Source organism: Diaphorina citri, unplaced genomic scaffold (assembly GCF_000475195.1).
Source record: "Diaphorina citri unplaced genomic scaffold, Diaci psyllid genome assembly version 1.1 scaffold694, whole genome shotgun sequence".
In the NCBI taxonomy this organism is placed as follows: domain Eukaryota; kingdom Metazoa; phylum Arthropoda; class Insecta; order Hemiptera; family Psyllidae; genus Diaphorina; species Diaphorina citri.
In genome coordinates this window covers 98,689-108,487 of record NW_007378127.1, presented here as the reverse complement: position 1 = coordinate 108,487, position 9,799 = coordinate 98,689, and the positions used below count along the sequence as shown (strand labels likewise).

At 37.5% G+C, this 9,799-nt stretch overlaps 2 protein-coding genes across 2 annotated transcripts; both read left to right on the top strand.

Moving 5' to 3' along the window:
* Positions 1 to 434: 434 nt before the first annotated feature.
* LOC108252635 lies at positions 435 to 4,918 on the top strand. The gene is made up of 11 exons (XM_026825081.1): positions 435 to 499; positions 2,056 to 2,171; positions 2,297 to 2,437; positions 2,563 to 2,703; positions 2,829 to 2,969; positions 3,095 to 3,235; positions 3,361 to 3,501; positions 3,627 to 3,767; positions 3,893 to 4,033; positions 4,159 to 4,299; positions 4,485 to 4,918. The coding sequence occupies exons 1-11, from the start codon at positions 435 to 437 to the stop codon at positions 4,916 to 4,918; spliced, it is 1,743 nt and encodes a 580-aa protein (XP_026680882.1).
* Positions 4,919 to 4,979: 61 nt separating this feature from the next.
* Positions 4,980 to 9,596, top strand: LOC113468288. Its single transcript, XM_026825079.1, has 3 exons — positions 4,980 to 5,170; positions 7,932 to 8,744; positions 8,905 to 9,596. The coding sequence occupies exons 1-3, from the start codon at positions 5,017 to 5,019 to the stop codon at positions 9,594 to 9,596; spliced, it is 1,659 nt and encodes a 552-aa protein (XP_026680880.1). The 5' UTR covers positions 4,980 to 5,016.
* The last annotated feature ends 203 nt before the right edge of the window (positions 9,597 to 9,799 follow it).

Sequence of the window (9,799 nt, the reverse complement as noted above, 5' to 3'; positions counted from 1 at the left end):
TGAAATTTATACTAAACAGAAAGGGTTCGTTCTCGGAACGGCGGACTTTCTTCTGTTTTGTCCTCCATCTCTCTTCGATGATTTTGAGACGATAAGATCTCTGTACGAGTATTAAGTTATAGTTCCTCCTCTATCAAACCTAAATTGGTTACAAGTTACAAGAAGTCAAGGACAGGAAGCGTCCATCCGTCTCCAACCGAGCTTCCACTATCGGAATATATTCGAGGAAGCAGAAAACAATAACAAAGCTAACTTCACGATAAAAACTTTCGCAGTGACCTATCTGTTTTTTCTTTGAATTCTGGAGGATTTTCTATTTTTCTTACCTCTCCTCATCTCTTCCTCCCTTCCTGTTTTCTGGACCCTCCAGGAAAATCCTTCGTATAGGAAAAGAAAAAAAAACTATCTGAGTAGTTTCCCTTTGGTTCATCGGAATGAGAAAGGATAACAAGGAAGAGGCTGAAGAAAAGGAGAAGAAGCAGAAGGAGAAGGCACAAAAGTAGAACGAACGCAAAAGAGAATGAGAAGAACGAGACGAAGGAAGAAGACCAAGAGGAGGAAAAGAATGCTAGGAGCGAAGGAGGAGAAGGAAAAGAAGAAGAAAAAGAAACAGGGAGGAGGAGGAGGAGAGGAAGAAGATAAAGATTAAGAAGCTGGAGGAATAGTAAAGATTGGTGGCAGACAGCAGGTTGAGAAAAAGAAAAGGGAGATGAAAGAAAAAGAGCAAGAGGAGGAGAAAGAGAAAGAGTAGAAGGAGAAAAATAAGAAGGGAAAAGAATGGCCGCAGGGGAGAAAGAGTAGGAGGTTAGATCAGAAAAAGAAGAAAACGTGAAGGAAGAAGAGCAAGAGAAAGAAATGGAAGAGGAGGAAGATAAGAAAAAGGAACATGAAGGGAGAAGAGCGAGAGGAAGAAAAGAGGAGGATAAGGAAAAAAGAAGACGTGAAATAATAAGAAGAGCAAGAGCAGAAGGAGTAGGAGAAGGAGTTTAAGAAGGGAAAAGAACGGTAGAGAGAGGAGGAGGTGGGTAAGAAGAAGAAGAAGAAGAAGAAGAAGAAGAAGGATACGCGAAGGAAGAAAAGAAAAAAAAGGAAGCAAGAGCAGAAGGAGTAGGAGAAGGAGTTTAAGAAGGGAAAAGAACGGTAGAGAGAGGAGGAGGTGGGTAAGAAGAAGAAGAAGAAGGATACGCGAAGGAAGAAAAGAAAAAAGGAAGAGGAGGAGGAGGATACGAAAAATAAGAAGACGTGAAGAAAGAAGAGCAAAGAGAGCAAATATAGAAAAGGAAGAGGTTGCAGAGGAGCAGAAGAAGAATGAGAAAAATAAAGAAGAAAGTAAATGAGTAAAAGACAAAGGAATAAGAGGACGGGATTTTTCTTTCTATTTTTATTTACTCGTATTTATTTTCGTTCGCCTTATTTCCTCTGTCATTTCTTTCCACGTCGCTTATTTGTGTCAGAGCTGTCGGTGTGTCGAAAGACTTTATGGTGGTAAAAACAAAACTGCAGAAATAGAAAGGGGGAGAAAAGAAGACGGTGAAGGTACGGGGGAAAAAAAGAAGATAGGTAAGGGGAAAAAGCACGGGAAAGGTAAGGGGAAAAAAAGAAGAAACGGGGGAAAAGAACATGGGAAAAGTACGGTAGATGGTGGTACACAGAGAGACAAAATTACAGAAATAGAAAGGGAAAAAGGAAGAACACAGGGAATGTACGAGGGAAAAAAGAGCACGAGAAAGGTAAGGGAAAAAAAAGGTAGTTACGGGGGAAAAAGAACGGGAAAAGTACGGTACATGGTGGTACACAGAAAGACAAAATTACAGAAATAGAAAGGGGGGAAGATCATAAGAAAGGTAGGGGAAACAAGAAGGGACTAGAGAAAAAAGAATAGAGGAAAGGTATGGTGAAGGGTGGTACAAAAAAAGACAAAAGAACAAAAATAGAGAACGAACCTAATTGGAAGACAGGCGAGCCTTATTAGAAGACATGAAGGCAATTAAGGCATAGGAATTTATTAGAGGAGCCTGATAATTAAATTGGAAGGTATTTTGATTGGAACATTAGTAATCAACTTGTTGATACCGAACTGTTTCATGAGAGAAATGTCAACAATGATGTTGTCATTCAGTATCGATCCAACAACGAGTATGTCAAAGTGACATATGTGTGCAGGAAAAAAGGTAAGTGTCAACATTAGTAATCAACTTGTTGATACCGAACTGTTTCATGAGAGAAATGTCAACAATGATGTTGTCATTCAGTATCGATCCAACAACGAGTATGTCAAAGTGACATATGTGTGCAGGAAAAAAGGTAAGTGTCAACATTAGTAATCAACTTGTTGATACCGAACTGTTTCATGAGAGAAATGTCAACAATGATGTTGTCATTCAGTATCGATCCAACAACGAGTATGTCAAAGTGACATATGTGTGCAGGAAAAAAGGTAAGTGTCAACATTAGTAATCAACTTGTTGATACCGAACTGTTTCATGAGAGAAATGTCAACAATGATGTTGTCATTCAGTATCGATCCAACAACGAGTATGTCAAAGTGACATATGTGTGCAGGAAAAAAGGTAAGTGTCAACATTAGTAATCAACTTGTTGATACCGAACTGTTTCATGAGAGAAATGTCAACAATGATGTTGTCATTCAGTATCGATCCAACAACGAGTATGTCAAAGTGACATATGTGTGCAGGAAAAAAGGTAAGTGTCAACATTAGTAATCAACTTGTTGATACCGAACTGTTTCATGAGAGAAATGTCAACAATGATGTTGTCATTCAGTATCGATCCAACAACGAGTATGTCAAAGTGACATATGTGTGCAGGAAAAAAGGTAAGTGTCAACATTAGTAATCAACTTGTTGATACCGAACTGTTTCATGAGAGAAATGTCAACAATGATGTTGTCATTCAGTATCGATCCAACAACGAGTATGTCAAAGTGACATATGTGTGCAGGAAAAAAGGTAAGTGTCAACATTAGTAATCAACTTGTTGATACCGAACTGTTTCATGAGAGAAATGTCAACAATGATGTTGTCATTCAGTATCGATCCAACAACGAGTATGTCAAAGTGACATATGTGTGCAGGAAAAAAGGTAAGTGTCAACATTAGTAATCAACTTGTTGATACCGAACTGTTTCATGAGAGAAATGTCAACAATGATGTTGTCATTCAGTATCGATCCAACAACGAGTATGTCAAAGTGACATATGTGTGCAGGAAAAAAGGTAAGTGTCAACATTAGTAATCAACTTGTTGATACCGAACTGTTTCATGAGAGAAATGTCAACAATGATGTTGTCATTCAGTATCGATCCAACAACGAGTATGTCAAAGTGACATATGTGTGCAGGAAAAAAGGTAAGTGTCAACATTAGTAATCAACTTGTTGATACCGAACTGTTTCATGAGAGAAATGTCAACAATGATGTTGTCATTCAGTATCGATCCAACAACGAGTATGTCAAAGTGACATATGTGTGCAGGAAAAAAGGTAAGTGTCAACATTAGTAATCAACTTGTTGATACCGAACTGTTTCATGAGAGAAATGTCAACAATGATGTTGTCATTCAGTATCGATCCAACAACGAGTATGTCAAAGTGACATATGTGTGCAGGAAAAAAGGTAAGTGTCAACATTAGTAATCAACTTGTTGATACCGAACTGTTTCATGAGAGAAATGTCAACAATGATGTTGTCATTCAGTATCGATCCAACAACGAGTATGTCAAAGTGACATATGTGTGCAGGAAAAAAGGTAAGTGTCAACATTAGTAATCAACTTGTTGATACCGAACTGTTTCATGAGAGAAATGTCAACAATGATGTTGTCATTCAGTATCGATCCAACAACGAGTATGTCAAAGTGACATATGTGTGCAGGAAAAAAGGTAAGTGTCAACATTAGTAATCAACTTGTTGATACCGAACTGTTTCATGAGAGAAATGTCAACAATGATGTTGTCATTCAGTATCGATCCAACAACGAGTATGTCAAAGTGACATATGTGTGCAGGAAAAAAGGTAAGTGTCAACATTAGTAATCAACTTGTTGATACCGAACTGTTTCATGAGAGAAATGTCAACAATGATGTTGTCATTCAGTATCGATCCAATAACGAGTATGTCAAAGTGACATATGTGTGCAGGAAAAAAGGTGAGTGTCAACATTAGTAATCAACTTGTTGATACCGAACTGTTTCATGAGAGAAATGTCAACAATGATGTTGTCATTCAGTATCGATCCAATAACGAGTATGTCAAAGTGAAATATGTGTGCAGGAAAAAAGGTAAGTGTCAACATTAGTAATCAACTTGTTGATACCAAACTGAAGAAAGATAGTGTATTGGCAGAAAAAAAGACTGTCTTAAAACATCCTTAGCACAAGAGCCCTTGAGATTATGTCCATTTGATTGACATTGTAGTAAAAGTTCTTTTTACTATAAGGCAGGGTATATTCTATTCTATTTGCAGACTTCAAAACCGCAAACTCCACCATGGACACTCAACGTGACGAACGGAGCGAAACCCTCACCCCCGCCGCCACCCAAACAACCCAACGAGACGCCAACTCCGGCAAACCGCCAGACACCGAACCCGTCTCCATCAACAATCGGCGGTCCCGTGACTTCATCGCCCGCGGCATGGGCCTCATGTACGGCAGAGTGGACGGCAAAAACACCTTCTACATCTACTGCAAAGACCTGACCACCGAGTTGAACAACATCATCATCGAGATCAACAACGAAAGTTGCTACAACTTTGTCAACATTAGCAATCAACTTGTTGATACCGAACTGTTCCATGAGAGAAATGTCAACAATGATGTTGTCATTCAGTATCGATCCAACAACGAGTATGTCAAAGTGACATATGTGTGCAGGAAGAAAGGTAAGTGTCAACATTAGTAATCAACTTGTTGATACCGAACTGTTCCATGAGAGAAATGTCAACAATGATGTTGTCATTCAGTATCGATCCAACAACGAGTATGTCAAAGTGACATATGTGTGCAGGAAGAAAGGTGAGTGGTGTCAACATTAGTAATCAACTTGTTGATACCGAACTGTTTCATGAGAGAAATGTCAACAATGATGTTGTCATTCAGTATCGATCCAACAACGAGTATGTCAAAGTGGCATATGTGTGCAGGAAAAAAGGTAAGTGTCAACATTAGTAATCAACTTGTTGATACCGAACTGAAGAAAGATAGTGTATTGGCAGAAAAAAGACCGTCTTAAAACATCCTTAGCACAAGAGCCCTTGAGATTATGTCCATCTGATTGACATTGTAGTAAAAGTTCTTTTTACTATATTATGTATTTTCCTTGTTTTTATGTTCCTTATTTTTTGGAAAGAACATGATACTGTCACAAATGAAGACCAATATGATCCAACAAATAACAACGATCTACAACAGAATCAACGAAACGAAGCTAATAACCAAACTAGTTGAAGAAGAGTTACCAGAACATGAAGAAACCAAACCAATTGAAGAAGAAGTAATCAAACCAGCTGAAGAAGAGTTACCAGAACAAGATGAAATCAAAACCGATTTACCTCAAGAAATACAGGATGCAGTTGAGTTACCACAAGAAATACAAAATGCAGTTGAAATTTCCGCAGAAAAAGATGATAATGTTGAATTGCTTACGTAGAAAAACTAGCGCGATGAATTTCAATGGGGAGCTTTGAATGTCTGATTGAGTTTTCTTTTGAAATTTCAGGTGATTCGAAAGGGAAAGAACATGATACTGTCACAAATGAAGACCAATATGATCCAACAAATAACAACGATCTACAACAGAATCAACGAAACGAAGCTAACGATGTTGAACCCTTTGAAAATGCCTTACTAATTTCCGAGAAGACCGAAGAATGCCTCAGTTATGAACATCAAATGATTCCACAAGATGATACGTAGAAAAACTAGCGCGATGAATTTCAATGGGGAGCTTTGAATGTCTGATTGAGTTTTCTTTTGAAATTTCAGGTGATTCGAAAGCGAAAGAACATGATACTGTCACAAATGAAGACCAATATGAACCAACAAATAACAACGATCTACAACAGAATCAACGAAACGAAGCTAACGATGTTGAACCCTTTGAAAATGCCTTACTAATTTTCGAGAAGACCGAAGAATGCCTCAGTTATGAACATCAAATGATTCCACAAGATGGATGCCTTACTAATTTCCGAGAAGACCGAAGAATGCCTCAGTTATGAACATCAAATGATTCCACAAGATGGTATCAGTACGGAACGTCCAGACACTGATACAAATGCCAAAAATGAACTCAAATCAATTCCCTATGTGGTGGACAAAAGTGAGTTTATGACAATTCAAAACCACCAGGACACTTATGTCGCTGATCACTCAGAAGATTTCAAGCTAAGTTATTCATCTTCGACCGATTTTGAGTCGCTTGAAAATTTGAGCTTTTTCGCCGACACTTTGAGGACGCAAAAATCGAATGTTTCTTGCAATGTACAGAGTTTTATTAACAAAAGTATAGAAACGGATTCTGTTAACAAGTTGAAACAAAATGAAAATGAACTAACAAACATAACGGAATTTCATGAACAAATATGCCGGGAAGATAAAGCACCACAAAAAATAGACATACAGAAAACAATGAACACAGAACAAACAGAGATATTGCAAATAATATACAAAGAAGAAATGGCCCAACATCAAGAAATACAGGAAACGCAAGACAAAGAAGACGAAAGAGAAGAACCAAAGGAAAGCGAACCAGACGGAAAAAAGTTAGCCCACAAAAAATAGACATACAGAAAACAATGAACACAGAACAAACAGAGATATTGCAAATAATATACAAAGAAGAAATGGCCCAACATCGAGAAATACAGGAAACGCAAGACAAAGAAGACGAAAGAGAAGAACAAAAGGAAAGCGAACCAGACGGAAAAGAGTTACGGACAAAGAAGACGAAAGAGAAGAACCAAAGGAAAGCGAACCAGACGGAAAAGAGTTACCAAAACATGAAGAAATCAAACTAAATGAAGGAGACGAAAGAGAAGAACCAAAGGAAAGCGAACCAGACGGAAAAGAGTTACCAAAACATGAAGAAATCAAACTAAATGAAGAAGAGGTATTCAAACCAGTTGAAGAAGAGTTACCAGAACATAAAGAAACCAAACAAGTTGAAGAAGAGTTATCAGAACATGAAGAAACCAAACCAGTTGAAGAAGAGTTACCAGAACATAAAGAAACAGAACATAAAGAAACCAAACCAGTTGAAGAAGAGTTGCCAACACATAAAGAAACCAAACCAGTCGAAGTGTTACCAGAACATGAAGAAATCAAACTAAATGAAGAAGAGGTAATCAAACCAGTTGAAGAAGAGTTACCAGAACATAAAGAAACCAAACCAGTTGAAGAAGAGTTATCAGAACATGAAGAAACCAAACCAGTTGAAGAAGAGTTACCAGAACTGACCACCGAGTTGAACAACATCATCATCGAGATCAACAACGAAAGTTGCTACAACTTTGTCAACATTAGCAATCAACTTGTTGATACAGAACTGTTTCATGAGAGAAATGTCAACAATGATGTTGTCATTCAGTATCGATCCAATAACGAGTATGTTAAAGTGACATATGTGTGCAGGAAAAAAGGTAAGTGTCAACATTAGTAATCAACTTGTTGATACGGCATAAAGAAACCGTTGAAGAAGAGTTACTAGAACATGAAGAAACCAAACCAGTTGAAGAAGAGTTACCAGAACATAAAGAAAGCAAATCAGATAGTGTATTGGCAGAAAAAAGACTGTCTTAAAACATCCTTAGCACAAGAGCCCTTGAGATTATGTCCATTTGATTGACATTGTAGTAAAAGTTCTTTTTACTATATTATGTATTTTCCTTGTTTTTATGTTCCTTATTTTTCAGGGAAGTATGAGATCAGAATCACCTACTATGGCTACAACATCCCTGGATCTCCATTTCTATTGAACATAGAAGATAATCCGATTATAGCTGACAAAAATATCAAACCAGTCAGCATTGAAGGAAGTTTAGACCAAACAGCGAATACTACTGAAGACGGACAAAACGAGTGGATAGACCTCCCAGGCAAACGAAAGAGATCTATAAAACGGAAAATGAGTACCTTACCCAGTCTGTTTCGGCTGAAAAGTCAGAGAATTTATTCGGAATATGAAGAAACATTGGAGGCTAACAAAGAACCTCCAAGTGAAAACTATGATAGAGAATTCAACAAAACTGATGTTTCATATGACAGAAACACTCCAACACCAACAGAAGATGTCAAAGGAGAACAGAGAATATATCAGAGAAAGAATTTCAAACATGAACGCACGGTGTCGAAATTTTACGAATACGACTCGATGGACTCCAATGCAACAGAACAAAGTGAAGATATTCTCAAAAACATAAACATAAATCCAATTCTCACACTATTCAACTCGTTCGATATTCATCATAGCCATCGGCGAGGCAGGAACAGAGGTCGAAACTTGACCTATTCCAATTCGAACATGAAGCGGTACAAAAAGCTCATCATCAACAATCAAGAACTGTTTCAAATTGTCACCAAACTGGACTATGTCATCAAAACATTAAACACAACCGAACTACTAGACATACTAAGCGACTTGAGAAAGAAAATGAACCTGATTGAACAATACGATCAAGATCTGGAAGCTTTGAGAAAGAACGTTCAAGACAAGAAAGAATTCAAAGGTGATGAGCAAACTGGACTATGTCATCAAAACATTAAACACAACCGAACTACTAGACATACTAAGCGACTTGAGAAAGAAAATGAACCTGATTGAAAAATACGATCAAGATCTGGAAGCTTTGAGAAAGAAGAACGTTCAAAACAAGAAAGAATTCAAAGGTGATGATATTTATTTGATCAATGAATATTTTACGCTTATGTATGCTAAGTTGAGTAAGAAATACGATTCTATTGCCCAACTTATTACTGAAAATATGGAAGAAATTGATTTCGAGTTGCAACAAGAAGAGGAAAATAATTTACTTGGGAATAATACAACAGATGGGAATCCTGAGATTGTAAAGGAAAAATTGGTGCCAACAGCAGTGCACTCTGACAATGGACATGATTCTGAAGGAAATGAAAAGATCCAAGGCTATGATGACAAATCTGTTACTGAGAACCCAGTCACTGTCACACCTACATGTTCTATTGCCCAACTTATTACTGAAAATATGGAAGAAATTGATTTCGAGTTGCAACAAGAAGAGGAAAATAATTTACTTGGGAATAATGAAACAGATGAGAATCCTGAGATTGTAAAGGAAAAATTGGTGCCAACAGCAGTGCACTCTGACAATGGACATGATTCTGAAGGAAATAAGAAGATCCAAGGCTATGAGTGCCAACAGCAGTGCACTCTGACAATGGACATGATTCTGAAGGAAATGAAAAGATCCAAGGCTATGATGACAAATCTGTTACTGAGAGCCCAGTCACTGTCACACCTACATATTCTGACAATTCAAGAGCTAAGAGAGCCAGAGAAAAGTTTCAACAAAGAGGTAATTCTAAAAAGCGAGGTGACATGATATCCAACGAAACGAGTGTTCATTTGAGAGAATCAAAATCAATGAACTTTTCATTTACTGACATAAAAATGACGGATGATTATGCAACCAGCCTCGAGGATCAGACTAATGACACTGTCATAGCTGCTGTTCCAGAGATAACGAAACAACAAAATTTTCAAGCCAACCTACCTAACAGTCTCACCATTAGTCTTGAGTTTTCT

Bases quoted from the DNA above. Each gene is read 5' to 3' on its own strand.
- LOC113468288 (XM_026825079.1), top strand. From the start codon at position 5,017: ATGTGTGCAGGAAGAAAGGTGAGTGGTGTCAACATTAGTAATCAACTT. The intron at 5,171-7,931 runs GTAAGTGTCAAC...CTTATTTTTCAG, and splicing joins ATATGTGTGCAGGAAAAAAG to GGAAGTATGAGATCAGAATC. The intron at 8,745-8,904 runs GTGATGAGCAAA...AAGAATTCAAAG, and splicing joins AGACAAGAAAGAATTCAAAG to GTGATGATATTTATTTGATC.
- LOC108252635 (XM_026825081.1), top strand. From the start codon at position 435: ATGAGAAAGGATAACAAGGAAGAGGCTGAAGAAAAGGAGAAGAAGCAG. The intron at 2,438-2,562 runs GTAAGTGTCAAC...ATATGTGTGCAG, and splicing joins ATATGTGTGCAGGAAAAAAG to GAAAAAAGGTAAGTGTCAAC. The intron at 2,970-3,094 runs GTAAGTGTCAAC...ATATGTGTGCAG, and splicing joins ATATGTGTGCAGGAAAAAAG to GAAAAAAGGTAAGTGTCAAC.